Source organism: Vespula pensylvanica, chromosome 9 (assembly GCF_014466175.1).
Source record: "Vespula pensylvanica isolate Volc-1 chromosome 9, ASM1446617v1, whole genome shotgun sequence".
NCBI classification, from domain to species: domain Eukaryota; kingdom Metazoa; phylum Arthropoda; class Insecta; order Hymenoptera; family Vespidae; genus Vespula; species Vespula pensylvanica.
The window spans coordinates 4,384,347-4,405,085 of record NC_057693.1 but is presented as its reverse complement, the minus strand read 5'-3'; the positions used below and the strand labels follow the sequence as shown (position 1 = coordinate 4,405,085).

Below are 20,739 nucleotides of genomic sequence, written 5' to 3'. Positions count from 1 at the left end.
CGCTTCTATATAAAAAAAGAAAGTGACTCGCGGTTATTATCTCGATCGAGTCGTACGGCGCTTTAAAGAACGATTAGCGTTGACCATCGGGTTAATTACTTTCGCACGAGTCTCTCCGCGACGTCCGTCTCTTTATCAGATTTTCTGTCATCCATTACGTTTTTTTTCCTTTTGTTTTTCCATTTCGCGCACACCCACGCGCTTTCGCGTCTACTCGTTGCTAGTCGTTGCTACTCGTGGAGCTCGTTGGCGGCCGAGCGCTCGCGATCAGATAGCTTTCGTAGAATCGTACTTGGCTTTACAGCGACCGATTTATCGGTCGCGCACGCGCGATTTTCCTTCCATCTATCTTTAAATAACGATACCTGGGTATTTACGATAGTCTACTACCGATGGACGGACGCGAGGTTTTTTTTAGTGAAACGCTTGCGGTGCCTCGCGAATAAGAATTACCGTGAAAGTTTGCGGTATATCAATTAAACGTACGATCTTCCATCGTTCTTTATACCTTCGATCTTTGCCCTCGTCGCTAAAAATCTCCGCGATGGATCTCCGTTTACGTCTCGCATCGTATAGATACGTACGAAAAGATACGACGAGGAGGTAAACATCGAGATCCAAAGAATTCGTCGACGCGTCTACCGTCTCCTGGCCTCTCGCCAGAACGCAAATTCTCCTACTTATTTAGCTATTCCACGGACCCGGTTCAAAAGCAATATCCCAAAGCGTATTCGTAAAAGCGAGATCGAATTGGAGCAGGGTTGCGTTAAGGACGCGACGTTCGCTCGCTCGATGGAACGCGTCCTATGGTTTCTGGCAGGAAAATAAGACGTAGCTATCGATGATTCGCGTCTGATCGGCGAGCTAGTATCGGGGAGACGTTTCAACGGTCGTTCGTTCTCGACGTGCCATCTCGGCGAATTGCAACGAAAGAGCGTGCGAAGTACACGCGCGCGCCTCTCTCTCTCTCTCTCTCTCTCTCCCTCTCTCTATAGATTCTCTCGAAAATAAGGCTTGTTTGGTCGGTCGAGCACGAGGGAGAGGCACGAATTGGCTTTACGAGCCCGACGGCCTTGAGGCCCAACGGTGTCTCGATCCACTCGTAGTCGGTCACAGTCGTTTGGTATGCGGAGCTCGATCTATGCGACTAAATCAACCGCTTGCTCGTTGCACGCTACGCCGTGCGTGTACGAACGAGTCCTCTCTCACTCTCTTCCCTCATCCTGGCGTATTATTCTCCTCGAGATGTGCAAGCGAATTTCTCGAAGCGACCAAAGACCGCGCTTCCTCCTCTTTTTCTTGCAAGATCTTTCGAGATCGATAAGTACGCTCCGCGAAAGGAAAGATGAGAGATGAAATTTATCGAATCGTTATCTTCGCGAAACGCGGTAGCACTTTCGTAAATACGACGTCGAAACACGTGTGAGCCTGCTACCGCGTATCATACGTAATTTGCATTCGAATGTCGGAAATTATTTTACTTTTTTTCTTCCTCTCTCTCTCTCTCTCTTCCTCCATCTATCTCTGTCTTTCTCGAGCGCGCGCGCAAGCGGGCGACTCTAGGGGAAAAACGACTCGCGCGCGTTCCACGTCCACGTCGCCGCGTTAATAGACAGGACGAGAAAGTTTTCTAATCTAGCGTTACTTCGACTCGGTATTAACATTGAAAACCTATCTACTCGAGGTATTTTTTGTGCTCCCTTGGTACTACCGGCGACGTCACGCATCGACGAGCATAAGTCGATTTCCGAGCGCGGACGCGAGAAGGTTTGTCAAATTCTTTCTTTTTTACAGCATTTTTCTTCTCGTTTCCTCGTTCCTACGATCGATTAAAAGGCCGAAAACGCGTCCTCGAAAAGATCTCCGAAAGACGATCTCGGTCTTGCGAAATATCGGCGTCTTTGAAACTCTCGACACCCACTTTCGTTGGCGGACCACTTTCGATCATAAACTTTATGTCTCTATACAACTATAGATCGCATATATGCGATAAAACGGAACGCTCGAGGAACGAACGTAAAATGACATAGCCTGCCGCGTAAGATTATGCGTTAAAGTGTAGCTGCTTTTTTTTTTCGATACGTTGCGGTAGTCATAACGCGTCGTCATAACGTCGCCGAGGATCGTCGAAACTGGTAAGGAACTCGTTTCGCGCGCATTTCGCGAACCACCGCGATCGAGATCGAACGACGTGGTAACGTAAGTAAGTAGCGGCCAACGAACGTAGGAGAGAAGCGATCGAAACTCTTTGCTTCCGGCGATGATCGAGATATCCGGTCCGTCCGTCATTCCTTTCCTCCTGCGAATTAACGGAAGAAGGACGATCTTACTTGCAACTCTTAAGAGGTTTTCCTCGTGGCATATCTCAAGAGCGTATCCGTGGTTTCGGGGTCACGGAACCTGCAGCTCGTTTGCTCGCGCGGTATGGGTGTCGCGTATCGGTCGCTCTGGCGCATACCAACCAGAGAGATCCTATCTGCTGTGCGCGCTGTCGCGTCGGAACACGCTCACGCACGGACTGCTATACCGAACGTTTCTCTCTCTCTCTCTCTCTCTCTCTCTCTCTTCTTCTCTTCTTTTCTCCCGTTCTAAGAAGGCGCGCGCAGCAGCACGCCCGTAGAGAAATTTCAAGGAGAAATCGAAATCGATACGAGATCGCTCCCGAAAGCGGTTCTCCGACTTTCCTTTAAGCGTTCCGCACGTTATCGCGCTAAACGTTATCGATAACGGGACATCCCTGACGACAGGGAAATACTAACGCGCATCGTGGCTGAACGAAAGTCGATTAATGGGAGATAGAAGCGCGTCCTGTTTCTTGGACACGCACGTCCTCGTGCTCGAGGACGATAAGAGATTCGAAGGTCTCGCTTGTGCGCTGGAACGAGAATCGACCCAAGATCGTCGAACTTGGATCGTGAAATTTCGAATCTCTCTCTTTCGAATGTCTCGAAGGATGATCGACTCGTCGAGTCATCGGCAAACTCGGACGAGTTCGAAGCGAGATATCGTCTTCGCGAGCTTCTCCGATATATCGATTTTTCTCGACGACGACGAGGAGGACGACGACGACGGCGTTCAAGGACGATCCGCGTAGCCGATTACCGAACATTCGTATCACTCCCTAGCACCTTCGCCCTTCACCTTCGCCCGTTTTACCATGCTCCTCTTTCTCCCTTCCCTCTCTTCCCTCGCTCGACGTAGTACGGCCTACTAACTTCAACATTGATTTTCGTAGCGTAGAGAGTTTCACGCGCACAACCTCGTCCAAGGACGACCAGGAGCTACGATCCTGCAACCTCTCGCACGAGAGCTCGAGCTACGAGCTTCGAAAGAGACGTAATAATTCGTGCCCCGATTACGATCGGATCCTCCGTACGAGCTTGGACGATGATTAACGAGCCTATCGATTCGCTTCGTTACCACGTCGTTGCATAAATCGATCTTAAATTTATCACGCGACAAGTCGAGAAAACGGAGCCTGGGTCACGCAGTTTCGACGTCGAAAGGGGGTCACTCGACTCCGTATGTACCAGCCTCCTTCGTAAGGACGGATATCTATATTTGCGAGGATCGTAGATGGCATTTATTTTAAGCCGGCTAATGGAACGACGATCTTAGACAAATTGGTTAGAAGGAAGGAACGTTCGGTTTAAATTTTACAAGAGCTTCGCACAGATCGAACGTTTGCGACAGGCTAACGTTCTACGTCATTTGTCCTCCGAGCGAAAAAAGACGTTTGGCTGATTATTTCCGTGTTCGATTCGATTATCGGTAACGGTGCTTATCGTCGGCGAGTACGTTACGTATTCCTTCCCCTGTTACATTTTTAATACGACCGCGGGATAATTCAAAGGATATTTCAAAGATGTCGCCTTTTCCGCTATCCGGAAAACAGCTTCGCGATCGCCCGTTGGTCGCGGCCGTTCGGCGCAGGACCGCGACGGCGGGCCGCGCGCCGCTCTTTTAAAAGCGATCAACGGGGCATAGCGAAGCGACGGGGAACGAACGGCGGCGGCGGTTCCTGTATCGTTCTCGCCTCGTTCTCGCCCCGTCTAAATTTACACGCGAGCAATTACGTGGATCGTAACCGGTTTTGACTTAGCCACCGCGCTCCATTGACTTCTCGCGGCGACTCGAGCGGCGCGCTCGATTAGAATTTCACCGCGCGCGCGCCCGTACGCTCGCGCGTTGGACCGGGCCGATCGTTCTTCCTTCCTTTCGAAGAGGATTCCCAAAGCAAAGAAATCTACGGACGTATCGATGGTCCCGGGCGTCGCGCAACGCGTTCACCGCCGATCTCTTCGCGGTATCACTGCCCGGAGTATAATTACGAGAGATAAGACGGACTTCACGTACAATCCCGTCGACTCGCATCGCCCCGAGCACGATATTCGACATATGGGACGCAACTGAGGTATTTATCGCGATAGATTCGAAACGTCGACTCGATCGAAGCGGCTTTTTCGTCCGCCTTTTTACCGATCGAAAGGCTATCGCGCAGGCTATCGTTACGGGAGAGACGATCGTGATAACGAGACGACCGATAGTCGAAATGTCGGCGTCACGGTTCGTACGCGCGCGATCTCGGTACTACCGTTAGGAACACGTGCGTCGCTCGTCTTTGCGTAATAATTACAGCCGTGACTGCGATTTGCCCGCCAACGCAGGATGTTTTATCTCGGTGCACTTATTGCCTCGGATAGAACAGCGCAAGAATTCCTCGACCGATTGTCTCTCGGGGACTTATGCTAATTGTTATTACCGTTGAGAACCCGTCTGAACTACCACCTATCGCTCTTTCTCATTGTCTCATTGTGTCGCGCTCGAAAGCAACGGAGAGAGATCCGTTCGGATCGACGCTGTCGTCGAAAATTCTTTTCGTCGGTAGCCTTTTCGTCGGTAGCCTTCGCCGTTCTCAAGTACGGGCGAACCTTCGGGCCTACGTTGCTCGCCTCGACTCGAGGAGAAAAGGATTTTTGTATTCCGCGTGCACGGACGACGTACCACGAATACGCCGTTTACCTCTCGCATGCTATCGGCGCCCTCTGTAATTACTCCCTCGTGGCGATTTAACGTATCATTAATACGAGTTACGTGAGCAAACACGTTCGAGAGATTGCAGGAACGTTTAATATCTCGTTACGTCGTTCTCGCGCGCGCTCTCTCTCTCTCTCTCTCTCTCTCTCTCTCTCCCCGTCTCGCCCACGGCAGGCCACCACCTCGTTTCGCGACTCGTTTCCTCGTAGAAATCCTTCTTTCGAGTAAGACTCTTCTCTCCCTTTCTCGTTCCTCTCGTCTTCTTCCGTTTTTCGAAAAATCTCGCCTAGCAGAATCACTCGCGACGAACGCGCTCCGCGGCAATCGCTGGCCGTCTCGAGAGGCTTCAAGAGTTAGAAAGTTGTTTAAACGGCGAAAGTAGTTTGGAGGATTTAGGAGCCTCGATTAAACGCTCCTCTCGTCCTACGAATCTCGCCGAAAATATCGTCGGCTCGATCGGTAGCCACGGAGAAATTCTTATAGCCGTCCATTTCCGTTGCCTCGCCGACAGAGATCGGAAAGATTTCGAGTTTTAATGTCCGATCAAGATCGAGTATCCTATTCGAGATCCCTGGGAAGCGTCGTAGGACGCGAGGAGGAAGATCGGAGATTACTCCTTGCCGAATCATCGTCGAGGATTATGCGAAAGAAAGTGCGGATGATACTTGCTCGTGCGGGACGGGGTAGGAGGACGGAGTGCAGCGCGGGAAAGGAGTACACGGGCGCATGCGTGTACGCGTGCGTGTAAAAGGAGGCTAAGAAGAGAAGAAGGGAAAGGTGAAAAGAGAAAGAGCGGGGTACCGAGACGGAAGGAACGACGAAGCGAGCGCGATGTGGATAAATGGCGGGTGGGATACGTTCGGCCCTTCGAACGCGCCTTGGTTGCCGGCTCGATTCGCTCGCCATACGGCAGGCGTTTGCGCGCGAGTAAACTCGCCGCGGGCGGTATAGAAAGCTAGATGGGATTAAGGTACCTATTACGATATTCCTACGATTACGTCCTCCCGCCTACTCGACTCGATTTCCACCGCGAAATCGCTCTACCGACCGGAATCTCCGGCGTTTCTACGACTCTTCTCTCTTTTTTTTAGCGAATGGCCGTTCGCTGGACGAGACGTCCGAGATTCGTCGATTCGATTCAAATTCGTAGATACGCCGATAACGCTCGTGCCGACTACTAAAAGACGCGATCCGTCTGGAATCTTCTTACGGACCCTCCAGCCGCGAAACGTGCTCCGAGTCGTTCGGCGAGTCATCCTCGATGCACGACCGAGACTATTAAGAGCCCGGTCTTACGCGTTCGACGCCGGGTAAATAGGAGCTTTTTATAAGCAGCAGACCGATATGGCGTAGATCGTTTTATAATGAAATTACAAGCGAATAAATCTTTGGACGGCTCGTTTAATCCGCGATAGCATTGGCGCATCGAATAGGAATAGGCCAAAGTCGGAGTCGAGCTCGACAAAAAGCGGCGAACGTGGACGATCGTGCGGTGATCGCTCAATCGAGCGTGCGCTATCGACGCTACCCGTCTTACGAAATACGCTCGACGAAGATACGCTCGCGCGGTGAGTATACACGGTGCGTCTCGGATCCGTCCGTGAAAGTTTACGGACACGAGCGATAATTCCACCTCCGCGCCGACGTATTTCTTATTTGGAGGATCGTACATCGGCGCGTTATCGCTTACGACCTTATTTGACGACTATCCTCGTCCACTCGCGGTCTCGTGAAAGTCTATTTCCCTGGCCGTTGCGTTCAGTGTCAGGATTAGTTTCGCAACGCGTGCTCGCGGTTTCCAGAAACATTTGAATCGCGCGTTTATGGTCGTGAGTCGAAAGCGACGCTTCTGATCCTTCGGCGATCCTTCTTTTCTCGCGGCTCGATCGATCGATTCGGCCGCACGTCCAAAGATTAGATTTTCGAAAGTTCGCGTCAACGATAGCTGACAAAACTTAATGAATATTTCATTCGAAATCTCGACAGGCGACAATGTTTCTTATCGTCTTCCCGACCGGCGCGATATCGTTTCATTCTCAACGTCTTTACGTCGAGTAGACGCTACGACGCGGTTTAAAGGGAGGGAAGCGCGCCAGAAAATTCTATATACGAGTATGACGGAATGTTTAATGACTACGAAAACGTCGATTCCGGCGCAAAACGAAGAGCGATCGCTAAAATAGACTCTGCACGGCTGAAAGATTGATGAAATGCGAGTGCTTCCCGACCGAAACTTCTTCGTAACTCGGAATTAACGAATCTATTTTCACGGCACCGTGTGCGCGCCTCTCCTTTCCGTTCTTGTCATCTTCGTTTCTATAGGCGATACATATTGTTCGGAAAAATTTATGTTCCGGACAAACTCGAGATATTCTCAGGAGGAATATGTTTCAAGTGTCAACGAGATAGCTACGTCGAACGTTTCTTCGCGACTCTCTAGACAATCCGGAAGAACGACTCGATCGTACGAGATTCAGATCTCGTCGTTGTCTTAAAAGGAGAAAAATATTCCGTAGGCTCCGATGAAGCTTCCCCCCCCCCCCGTGGCTTTACAAAGATCTAATTTATTTGCCAAAGCGTTCTTCCGTCGTAGATTCGCTTTCTTTCGGAGACGTTGACTCGCGTTTCTTCTTCGCGTAATCGAGAGAGGGAACGTCGCGAGAGTGGAATTAATCGAGTCCTTCCCGAAAGTTCCTCCTCGCTCGGGCGTAGATCGTAGCCCTAACCGACCTTATTAATCGGCGATTATCCATTCGCACGGTCTCGCACGGATGCGGTGACCCCTATAGATCCTTTCTCCTCTAACGCGTCGAGAAGTTAGCCGGTGCCGACTTGCGGCAGCTGACTGCAAGGTGCTAGACGCGCGATTCGTCTTTCATTTTTCTCTCGGTCGTATTCATTTATACTCGGTTGCCTACCGCGAAAGGAGATACTCATCGCTCGAGGATTCCGTAAGATTCGTTAAGATGCTCGATAAGTCGTTCGAAATCGTCGGTATGCGATCTTCGAGCGAGCCAAGTTCCGAGTCATTTTAACTGTTTTTTTTTTTTTTTCTTTATCTCGAACGATCCTTTTCGGAGACAGTTTTCGAGATGGCAAAAGAGCGAGCCGATTATTTTACGCGATCGAGCAATCGCATACCGCGAGTTCTTATCGATCCGACCATTCGATGAGAATCTTTTAACACGAACCAGCGCGACGTTGGCTGACGCACCGTTGATGTCACGAGCTCGTCCGAGATCCTCTTCGAACGGCACTAAAGAAAAAAGGCAGAAGTGCAATATCAGATCGAGCCGAGAAAATGATCATCCTCGCCGATGACTCTCTACCTTTTGTCCTTGGAACGCACCGACCTTCTCGATTTTTCCCAGGCAGCGGAACGAAAGGCAGATGACTCCAGCTGTCGTCAGCGTTCCCTATCCTCCACATCGATAAAAGAGAAATCTTAAACCCGGGGAAACGTTTCTCTCTCTCTATACGTATATCTATCTATCTATCTATCTATCATCTATCTATCTGCTTGTCCGTCTATCTCTCTTGCTACCGGGAATCTTTTAATACTCGCACTGTTTACCGTTACTTACACTTGCCTTGAAACTACGACGCGCGGCGTTACCTTCGGATAAACGTAGGATAAACGTGAGAACACTGGGCGGAGGCGTTTACCTATCGGAAATTTCGTTTTCTCGTGATCGAGTAAACTCGTCCGACGTCCAAGGGAACGATCACCGCTTTTTCGTAAACGTTAGTAATCGTTCGGCAAGGAAGAACGATTAACGCGAATCGAAGCGAATCGGAAACGACGGGGGTACGTTCGCGGCGTGCAATCGTCGATAAAACGACGCGGCACGTAAGAGCGCTGTACTCCTCGCGCGAGAACCTACGCGACGACGTAATCGATGGTGCAATTTACGGTTCGGAACTTTCGCGGGAGAGGTGCACGATCGACGCCGAGATAAACGCTCCGAGCACGTGCCATGAGTAATCGCCGAGACATTCCAAAGCGTAGCCGGACATTGTTTATGCTCTTGTATTAATATCGAGTTACCGTGCGACGCGGCGCGGCCCGTTTAGCGGCCCAATTCGTGTCTACCGCGAGCGATCGACGTTCTCCGTCGACCCACGGATCTCGAAGTTTCTTTACGTTTAACACCTGTCATACGTTTCTTTCGATCCTTGCAAGCTAATTTCACTCGCGAGCAAAGAAGCGAGGCGGTTCGAGTCATCGTTCCTCCTTCGAATCTCTCCGATGCGGCGTCATCGCTCGATTAGAGATCCGCCATGGCTCGCATACGATTTCGATGAAAGTAGTCACCGATCGTCCTTTCTACCGCTATCCCATAGTCGACGATTCGACGCGCCGTCCGCCTGCCAGCGAACAAACGTTCCGGCGAAGACGTTTCTCGCAGGCCTCGAGCATCCACGCGAATTCGCCTGAACGGACCGATTAAAATTCGACCTTAAGGTACTTTGTCTCGACGACAGGAGTCCTCTACCGACTAATTGCTTATATCTTACGATGCCATTTTTCGTCGATCGTTTCACACGCGAGTACGTTCGATCGCGACACGATCGAAACGATCGAAAAAGTTTGCGGAATTTGCATCGTCGATTGACGATATTCGCGAGGAGATCGAAGGGGACAGAAATATACCGATTGGTCGTTAAACGAGCCGTCGCGTCGTTTCTACGCCCGTACCAACTAGTTTTCGTAGCAAAGTCGTCCGGCAGGACGATTGCAATTAAGACCGGTCGAACCTGCCCGTGTTGCGGACGCGCCAAACGTGGCCTCTTGCATAACTATCCGACGCGTTTTGCAGGATGCGTCCTCCTCGTCTTCGCGTTCGCGTTCGCTCCTTTTTTTCCTTCCTCTCCTCTTTCTTCCCTTCTCTCGCGTGGCAAAAGTTCTCTCGGATACGTTCTCTTTAGCTCCTTCATCGTTCCTCCGCTTCCCTCTTGCTCTTTTTGCTAGATTCGAGTACGAATAATTGCCGAGGATCTTACGTGTTCATCTTGTAAAAGTTGACCGGCGATCTCTCAGATTTATGTGCGTGGACTTTCTACCACGTTCACCCGTATGCGCGTGCGAGCGAGAGACTCGTAAAACGCGAATTAAGGAGGAACGACGAGTGTACCCGTAAACGCTTACACGGCCTCTAGGATTCAACGACATGGGAATCGCTTGCGCGTCTCGCACCTTCCTCGCTCCGTTCTAATCCTTTACCTCGATCTCGCTGCTTCTTCCTTTTTTTATAAAATTTGTCCATCCTTCGGAGAGTCGTTCGAAACGAAATATCCTCGTGGATAAAGGCCGGGAGAAAGGGCAGATCGGGCGGTGAGCTCGACGCCCGTCGAAGCGCGACGTCGTTGATCCTAGCCCCGTTCCTTCGCTTCGGTCCTTCTCTCCGACCTTCTTAAAAAGGGACCGAGCAATCGATACTCGTCCGTGGAACACGCATGCGAAGATCGAAGCGTGGGTGGAGCCGACCTCGACACCAGCCATCTTGCTTCTCGGATCGTTTCTTCAAACGGATTCTTCTTACCGTTTCTAAAAATATTGATGGAGATACTCTCTCTCTCTCTCTCTCTCTCTCTCTCTCTCTCTCTCTCTCTCTCTCTCTCTCTCTCTCTATCTATCTATCTATCTATCTATCTATCTCTCCTCTACTCCGTTAACGTCTGTTATGCCCATCGCGTCCTCTGGTTCGCCTACTCAATGACGAAATTGCGAATTTCGCAAGACAATGTTACCAGGAATATAATTGCACCGGTAGTACCTCGCTCCGGAGATTTCTATTTGCCTAGTCTTTCAGCTTAGGAATTCAAGCGTTCAACGCGTTGGAGAAGACGAAACAAGTATCGCTCTTACAGGCAAATGGAAAGAGAGAAAGGGACGATAAAGGATGTCTCTCTTTGTCTCTTGTTCTTACTTGAAAACTTTTCGTATGATTTATCACCGGCATGCTCGTCCAACGCGCTTATTTTCCTCTTTATGGTTGATCGATAATTTATCGTCGTTCGAGAACGTCCGAATCTCGGCAACGGCAACGATCGCGTCGTCGTCGTCGTCGTCGTCGTCGAGTAGTAAAGATCTTCCGAGACAGCCTCTACTAGCGAGTACGACCGAGGAGGAGAGGATTTCCTTCGAAAGATTTACGGCTAGACTTTCGCCTTGATGCACGGCCCCTTTCCGATGGTTATCGCCTTCGCGTCGTTTTCGATAGCTCGACAAAAGTTTCTCTTCTTTCTCCAAAGCCTTCGAAGTTCGATACGTCTCTTTCTCTTCTTTTTTTTCGTTCCGATATTCGAATCCTTGATCGACGGACGTATCGCTTCGTTCCTCCTCAAAGTTCGCGTCCGTCCGCAGGAAATGCGCGACGTCGTTTATTTAATTACGTCGAGTGCGAAATGCGGCATTATGTCTATATAGATATGTACCGCACTTTCTCTTATTACAGGATCGGCAATCGGGATATCGGGAAGCCATTAGATCTGTAAAAATATACGTGGATAGAGACGCATAAACGCACACACACAACTCTCTTTTCTAGCATCGCCACCGGTTGACGCTCGCGTTGCATAATTTTACTTAATTTTTCTTTCCTACTTATTAACGACTTATCGTTTAACGCGTACCGAAAGTCTCTGTCGTTGTTCGGCGTACATTCAAAGAGATACGAAATACGTGGACGCAAAAAGCGTCGCGAGAGAATTTATTTCCGGGCTGAAGCGCGTATCAGAAATTACATCACGATCTCCTTACTCTCTCTCTCTCTCTCTCTCTCTCTCTCTCTCTCCCTCTCACGCGCGCAGGCCGATCGAAGAGTCTTGTAAAAGATAAGACGATTCGAGTTCGAGCACGATGCATATAAATTCGAATCGCTTCAGAGAACAGTAATTTCTCGTACATCTTGGATCGTTCTGTGAAGCAAAGGGTCGAGGGGAAAATGATAAAAATAATGAAAATGAAAAACTCGGGGTTCGTTTCGTAGGTATGTTCGTTACATGTACCTATATTCGTTATATTCATCGATCTAATTAATCGTCTCGAAGAGCGGAGATAAATCGGAGGGCGAAAGAAAAAAATTGATTGGTTGCTCGCTGCACCCATCTCGTGAGATTTTTCCCTTCTCCCGTGTCATACATACCCTTCCACTTGTTCGTCGCGGAGGTGGCGGAGAGTGCAAAGGAGAGTGCAAAGGAGAGTGCTCCAGGCCGGAGCTAAGTCGGTCTCACGGTAGTTATTCGGGGTCAGGGGGCGATATAGGTACCAACCAACCTACCTACCTACCTACCTACCTACCTACCTACCTACCCATCAGGCCTACTGCGTGTCGCAAGCGTCTCTCCGTGTCCTCCTCCACCTCCTCCGCCATCTTCGTCCTCTTGCTGCCACCGACGCGGCGGCTCTCTTCTTTCACCTCCTTCGACAGTATGCATCGCACTCTAATCCGTCCTAGCAACTTGGTTGCATTCACCCACAGCGATTTGCCTCTTTGCTCGCTCGCAGCTGGAAAGCCTGCACACACACGTGTACGTAGAATGCGTACATACACACAGACCTATAAAAGCTTTGGAAACGTGCGCGAACATTATCGGGCGCCACGACTCGTGCTGCTCCTTCTCTTTTCCTTCTTTCTCTTCATTTCTCTCTCTCTCTCTCTCTCTCTCTCTCTCTCTTTCTCTCTCTCGCCCTCCCACTTTCTATCTTTGCTTCTCTTTCGCTCTTGGTGCAGCAACACCAGGATCGCTTTCTTAGATCGTCCTTTCCGCCGTGGGAACAATCGCTTTAACGGAACTTTGTCCGCTCGCGCCTTCCTTAATTCCACTTAGATACACGTGTATATCGTACTCGCCGATATCTATTTAAGCCTACGAGAGAGGGGGGAGAGAGAGAGAGAGAGAGAGGAAGGAGAGAGAGAAATCGGCGATTATCGTACTCGGCGTCACGATTCATTCCGTACACCGTAGGAAAGAGCGACGCGCGTGCTACTATAATATTTATCTTTTATTCATCTATAAGAAGCATTTCCGCGATCGTTAGAGAAATGAACACGATGAAGACGTCACGTTAATGCGAATAGAATAGAATAAGCGCGTTATCGGACGTTCGACGAATCGTTCGACGAGTATTATTTCAGGACGAAGCTCGTTTTTGACGCCCTAGAAATTTCGCCTCGAGCGATATCTCGTGCGCGAAAGAAAGTATTGCGGGAAGAAAAATGACGAATGGTCAAGAGCGTTCTGCATACGCTCGGAGATGTTTTAACAGAAAAGGATATGTTCCTTTTCTCTTTTTTGTTTTCTTTTTTTATCTTTTTTTTTTCTTTTCGAAGACGCCTCGACACGGCGTGTGAATCTCCCGAAAACATGTCCACCGGCCATTGACACAAACTACGATAACATTAATCTTGGACAAAATTTAATTAAAGTGAAAGCAGCCCGTTGCGCCGCGCATGCCGCTCGTATATCAATACGGCTTTTTAAATCGGTGGGACGCGAAATCGGCGACTTTCAAAATAATATCCTTTTCATTGGGATAACGAACGGCGACGCCTTCTTCTTCTCCTCGTTTATTCGAGAGAATTTTTATTCGATGCTCGCTATCTATTCCACCAGCTCGGTAATGTCTCGAAGGAAAGTTACGAATGGCAGCGGCATCGAAGCGACGATACACGAACGCATAAATAACGAAGGAGAATAACAGCGAGCGCGAGCTCGAATCACCGAAAGGTGTTCCTTCGTATCGGGAGGTACGTCCGATAATTCGCGTAAGAAAATAATTCAACGTCGATAGGGATAATTGGAGAGACTCCGAAGCGGAGAACTCGTTAGCGGATGGCCGAAAAGGAACGAGAAGAAAAAGGATAGATAGCGAGAAGATTTCAGGAATATCTCTTACTTAGCGGTGAAAGGGTTAATTATGATCGTTCGACCGGAGTCTCTGGAGCGTACGAAGCCCGTTCCGGAAACCGTTTCTCGCGTGTGGGCGAGAAGTCGAGGCCGAGTCGAGACCGAGTCGAGACCGAGTCGAGACCGAGTCGAGACCGAGTCGAGACCGTGTCGGGTCTCCAGGCCCAGACGAGAGCTTCGGTCGAAGACACGCGTCGTCGTCGAGCTCGTACTCGCACGCGATTACGCGTCTTGCGGGTACGACGCACCGAGACCGGGTCCCACTTTCTCTCACGCAGGTAGGAGCGCGCGCCTCGCTTAGGTGTGCCTGCATACGAGACGACGGGTCGATCGCGAATGCTAAAAGCGTTTTCTTCCAAAGAAAGTTCCAACGTTCTGCCGGCTTTGTTGAAAAGTGGAAAAGCTTCGCGCGCGAGCGCGCGCGAGAGAGAGAAAGAGAAACACGTATAACTCGTTGGAATTTATCTCTCGCCTCTTCGATGTTTATACCGCCTCCTGGCAAGAAGAAAGGAGTATCGGCCGGTCGAAGAATCGCTCGTTAAAAGGCACGCTTTACGTCCTACGCCGCGAAATCAAAGGCCACACGCTCTCCCGACCGTGTGTCGTTAGACGCGACTATTTTTAGAGGAAACGTCTCTTCGCCTTCGCTAACGTTCGATTTTACGAGCGATATCAAACGAAACGTCGACTATTATAGTTAGGTTTACTTTCGATAGTTAATTTTCGTCGTCGATCGTCGCGATGGGCAACTGTACTTTCCATCCGGCAGGTACATCGGGCACCTTCCCGATGAATTAACTCGGACGTTAAGGAGAGGCGAAGGAAACCTCCGGCGAAAGGGTGCCGACGATAGGGACGAAGTAGAGGGTAGGGTCGAAGGATGGGAGAGGAGCCGGGTGTGCACGCGACGACGACGGTGGCGATCGTACCGCGGCACGTGGAGAGGCGTGGTTCGTGGGAGGGACGCGTGGACCGCAGTAATCCACTTGGCACACGCTGTTCGGCAAACCCTACTCTTTCTCTTGCCGCTCGACACCCTACCCTGTCCTCTCCTCTGCCTTTACCCTGCCTACGTCGGCCGAGAAAGAGCCGAGCCGTGCCGAGCCGAGCCGAACCGAGCGGGCTCGGAGGACAGCCACGTTCTTTCTTCTTGCACGTGCAACCTGTTCAGGTGCAGCCGACTAAACGCTCTCCTACGTAGGTGGGGAACGCAAGCACTTTACTTACTTACGTACCGCCGTCGCGATATCGTTACCTCTCTCTCTCTCCCCTCCCTCTTCTACCTACGTTTCGACAGATAGACACGTAGCCTGAACTAAACGAAATATCCTCAAATCTCGATGAGCGCACGGTAAACGACGACTCCTCGAACGAACTAGAGAAAAGTTTTCGATCTCTAACGGATCCGTTAACGAGACACATAATAATGGGATTCTATATGTATAGAGGTGGGGAGCGCAAGATAAATACGCTCGGTCCCACCTCCCTCGTCGACGTTCTTTTAATTTGCAATAACCGTGACGGTATCGTCCCTAATCGTCTCGGCAATTTAAACGTCCCCCTTTTCAAATCGATGTCCTCCACGATGAGACCTCTCGCGATTTAGCTCGAGAGCGTTTCAAAGTGTTTTACCAACGGGTAAAAAGTCACGGGGCGAGGGTATCGTTATCGCCTATCTCGATGTGCTATGCTAGTTTCGGAAGGGAGAGGAATTCGTCCGGCTGTCGTCGTATCCGATTACGTGGTTATAACGCTTTATATCGTTCTCAATAACGTTTAACACGTTTTCCGAACGCGCGAATACTCGAGACGTCGTTGCTAAGACTTAGTCGAAAACGTGCTGTAGTCGAAAACGATCGAAGGATCTAAAAACGTTGGAAAGTTATGAGAAAAATGGAAACACGATAAGTAGGTAGAACCGTCGACCATCCCTCGAGATAATATCGCGCAATAATAATCACGGTGGGGCCTTCGCCGGGTTGCGTCTATAGAACGGGGTGGTAGTATTTTAAATGCCAACGATTTCATGTCTCCCTGGGGGTGCCGATGCGACCCTATATAGGAAGAGGCGTCGACGTCTAAGGCCTCAGTCGACAAAGAGAAGAACGTCCTCCTGATATCGCGCTCGTCCTTGGACGCGCGACAGGAAGAGATTTTCGAAGGAGGCACGAAAATTAGGAAGAATCCGAGAGCAAGTGAAAGTGGTTCTCGAAATTCGGTTGTACGGTTAGCCGCGGGGCCAGCAACAGAGCCGCCGGCATCCTTGGCCCGTTAGAGATCGCTCTTCTCTTCGAAATATTTTATTTCCTAAAATTCCAACGTTCCGCTCGTATCCTTCGCGAATGTTAAACCGTTTTTTCTACTCGTTTCTGGTTTCTTCTGGGCAGAAATGATCGTCATGGACGACGGTCACTCACCGTATCGAAGATATTGTACGTACTTACCCGCATATCATTACGCGCAGATAAAACGCGATTCGTTTTCGAATAGAGCATTTTCTTCTCTTGGATAATGTATGTACATACATATATATACATACATACGCGCGCGCGCGCGCGCGCGTGTGTGTGTATGCGTCTAAGCGAGATACAAAAATACGGAAAGATTAAAACCAATAAACGGCACGGCACGATAATGGAACGCGTGTCTCGCTGAACATCCGACATCGATATCGCGTTTGAAATTAAACTTTAGAAACTTTTTCCCGACGTATAACGTCGCATCAATGCGAGCGTCTATTTTCTTCTTTTTCTACCAACACGCCAGGTGTACAATGCGCGTGACCCATTTTTCCATCGTTCGATTCGTTTCAATGTCGAACGATGAAAAACGTGTAGGAGAATCAAATTGATTGATTTTGTCTTTGACGAAAAACGAGGGAATTTCCGATGGCGTATGAAAGGGAATACGAGATAGGGAATATTTACAGAATTTCTTGTATTTTCGCATTGCAGGGCAGTTGCACTCGCCGAACGGCGACAGCGACAACAGCAACGGTAGCCAACGTGCGGTAGCCGTTACTCGAAACGAGATAGAGCAGCAGCAACAGCAACAGCAGCAGCAGCAGCAGCAGCAGCAGCAGCAGTCGCATCGGCAGCGACAGCAGCAACGACAGGCAACAGCTACCGTTCCGGTTCTCGGTTGCACAAATCACTCCTCGATCACTACGACCACGACGGCCTTCACAGTCGCCTCAAGTATGCTTCTGCTCCAAACACAGGTGGGTTAATTACTATACGTTCGAAAGTCTATCTTTCGTTAATCCAACTTTGACGTTCTCTTGAAATCGAAAAGCAATATATGAATAGATATCGATCCGATATCGTCTAAATATTGAAACATTCTCCGACAGCTATCTTTGTCATTAATTTTCTCTTTTTGATTTGAACCTTAAAACGATTATATTTTTAGATAAAACGAAGTTTACGATATCTTATGCGCTCGTACATAACGGTTCAAGAACCGGGATCAGGATCATCCACCTCGCGTTTTCAACGTCTCGATCCTCGACTGGTTAGCATCGCGTTCCGTCTGCATTCCAACCCACTATCGTAATCTGCATTCGGACTCACCTACGTTATCCTACTCGTTTCCTTCTTCCTTTCTTTTCTCCGTATGGAAAGGCTTTACGCGCAATTAACTCGATGAGCGATCGCGAGGCGAAGAACCGTGCTCGAAATTAGCGGGCTAAAGTCGGTTTTAACGTCGAGGAGCCCTTTAAAAGGCTCTTCTGCGAAAGACGCGGGTTTTGCGGTGCCTCTCTCCCTTCCTCCCTCTCTCGAGGGAGCGATGAGCAAAATGTCAGCCAGAACGGTCGACTCAAATTGAATATTCTAATTCTTTATACTTTTACTGCAACCTCCGATCTAGACCTTTCTACCTTGCCTTTCTTTTTCCATTTCTATCGTTCCTTTACTTTTTTTGGATCTTACTTGTTTTCCTCTTGCGAAAATTTCCTTTTCGAAATGCAAACAGAAATAGCTTTTGGACGAGAAGAAAATAATGCGGGTCGAAATGATCAAAGTTGAGCTAAAAAGGTATTTTTAATCGATCGCTCTTTTCTGAATATTACTCTCAATCGAGTACATCGTGGATGTTTATTATGAAAATAATCTTTAAATACGCGGATAAGAGAACGACCGCTCCTTGTTTTATTTACTCGCTTTCGAAAGAAGAAAGGTTGATCGACTCTCTATCGAACGCCAGGTTCTAGGCAACACGCGATACTGTTCGGTCTCTCGGAACATTCTAGCTGCGCACCTCGATTGCGTACATCGATGTCTCGACGAAGTGTAATCGCGCTTCAACGAAACTCGCAGTTGGTAACTTGGACCTATCGCTGGAACGACTTTGTTTAGACGAGCGCGATACTTTTCGGCAAAGATAGCGAAACCCCGAAGCCCTCGGGTCGATTTTAGGCTCGTTTCTCTTTCTCGAAACGTTCAAATAAATATATCGCACGCGAATTTGTTTAAATTTCAGAGTCCATTTGGATGCAGCAGTTTCGCGGATTTGTTGAGCGCTCCCTACACGGATTCCGCGGATGCCGGAAGTCTGCCGGAGGAGCTGGATCCATTTCCGGAATTGCAGCTGGGTAATCCGCAGGGTGTGCCGACGAGCGATGAGCCGGCTCAACCGCAGCAAAGCGTTCATCATCAAACGGCGCAACCTCCTCCTCCGCCACCACCCCTCCCCGAAGAAATTCAAGCAGATTCGCTGAGGTATTATTTTTCTGAGAATTTATGATCTGCGTGTGTGCGTGTATAATCGAATCGACTCCAAGACCCAAGAAAATGAGTGGTCCAAGCGGTCCCCAAAACAGAACGATACTCTATTATAGTCCCACGCCATTGCCGAGCTTCCAAGAGACCTACACGGTGCAACGATATACCAGACAGGAACTCCAGGGTCTCGGCATCAAGATGGACGACGACTGTTACGACAATTCGGTATATTCCTGCGGCACTGGTCACTATTCCACCGATTTCACACCGGCCGTCTCCTATCACGAGCACCACAACCAACAGCAACCTCATCAGCAGCCGCAACACCACCATCACCATCCCCAGCATCATCAACAACAACAACAACAACAACAACAGCCTCAACCGCAACAACACCATCATCACCATCAAGGCTATTTTTCGACGGAATCGGCACCGACGCCGACCGCGGCGATGCCGTCGCCGTCGAGTCATCGGCAAGATTCACCTTACGGAGTAGCGGTGACCGTGCCTATGGTGTACGGTCAAGCGCCTACCATCACCGGTGGCTCCACGGTGTCGGTACCGGTTCCTCCAACGGACATATGTCCAAACATCGAAAACATCGTCGTCGGTCCTCCGCGTTCGCGAAGAGCGTCTTTGCCGACTCAAAGGTCGGAATCAGCAAGGTAATTATTCCGAGAAAAGGAGCGATCCTCGAACGTCTGCATATATATATATACATATCGTTTAACATACTTTCAAGTAGCAACTGAAACTGAGAAAAGTTATCGAACCGTTTTTGATTGACATCGACAGTAGTGGCAGCAACGAGTCTCCCAAGGCACGCGGGGGTGGTAACGCGAGCATCGCTAGCATAGCCAGCACCGCGAGCACAGCGAGTACCGGGAGTTCGGTCAGTTCACCGTCGTCCGGAAGCGGCACTACCGGTGAACGTGCACCGCCAAGCCCGAGCCAGTTGTGCGCCGTTTGCGGGGACACGGCAGCGTGTCAGCACTACGGCGTGCGTACGTGCGAGGGCTGCAAAGGTTTCTTCAAGAGGACGGTCCAAAAGGGTTCCAAATACGTTTGCCTCGCCGAAAAAGCTTGTCCGGTCGACAAGCGTCGCCGAAATCGTTGCCAATTCTGTCGCTTCCAAAAGTGTCTCATGGTCGGCATGGTGAAAGAAGTAAGTCGATCTTCTTCTTCTCCTGCTTCTTCCTCTTGTTCCTCCTCCTTCACGGACTCCTCCGTGACCTTCGAGAGGGTTGATAGGTACTAAGCGTTCGTTCGACAGGTCGTTAGGACGGACTCTTTGAAGGGCCGTCGCGGAAGATTGCCTTCGAAGCCGAAATCACCGCAGGAATCGCCGCCGAGTCCGCCGGTATCCTTGATCACGGCTTTGGTTCGAGCTCATTTAGACACGACGCCGGATAGAATGAATCTCGATTACTCGCAGTACAGACAATCGAGACCCGGAGATTTGTCCGTCACCGAGGCTGAAAAAATTCAACAATTCTACAGTCTGTTAACCACCTCGATCGATGTGATCAGAAATTTTGCCGACAAAATACCTGGCTTTACGGACCTGGCACGAGAGGATCAGGTGAGCGATCGTCCTCGACTATGTGCATCGTACTCGTGCTCGAAGACGACGAAGATCGATAAGCTCGTACATTTTCTAAAAGGTCATTCTCGACGAGCGTCCGCCTCGTTTCGACGATAAGAGTCGTGCTCGTTCTACGAGTCGTCTACGAGTTTTCCATCTCACGCGTCATCCAGTACAGTCGTACCGCTAAACGTTCCGCACAGCAATGTTTCCCTTTTTCTTTTCTCGCAGGAATTGTTGTTCCAATCGGCCAGCCTGGAACTGTTCGTCCTCAGGTTGGCTTACCGTACGAAACCCGAGGATACAAAGTTGACATTCTGCAACGGGGTCGTCCTAGCTCTCGAACAGTGCCAACGTAGCTTCGGCGACTGGCTCCACAGCATTCTCGAGTTTTGCAAGTCTCTTCACGGGTTGGACGTGGACATTAGCGCGTTCGCCTGTCTTTGCGCTCTTACCCTGATTACCGGTGAGTAGTCT

At 49.8% G+C, this 20,739-nt stretch overlaps 1 protein-coding gene across 3 annotated transcripts in view; it reads left to right on the top strand.

The window, feature by feature from the left end:
• Positions 1-20,739, top strand: part of LOC122631468 (probable nuclear hormone receptor HR38) — a 31,025-nt gene that overhangs the window by 9,071 nt on the left and 1,215 nt on the right. For 2 of the 3 annotated variants that reach the window (XM_043817184.1, XM_043817183.1), the window contains exons 2-7: positions 16,905-17,170; positions 18,433-18,671; positions 18,791-19,342; positions 19,473-19,842; positions 19,951-20,259; positions 20,494-20,728. In XM_043817184.1, coding sequence (XP_043673119.1) covers positions 16,905-17,170; positions 18,433-18,671; positions 18,791-19,342; positions 19,473-19,842; positions 19,951-20,259; positions 20,494-20,728 — 1,971 coding nt within the window. Of the gene's footprint in view, positions 1-15,792; positions 16,383-16,904; positions 17,171-18,432; positions 18,672-18,790; positions 19,343-19,472; positions 19,843-19,950; positions 20,260-20,493; positions 20,729-20,739 lie in introns of those variants that run through there. The other variant, XM_043817186.1, reaches the window with a different exon arrangement.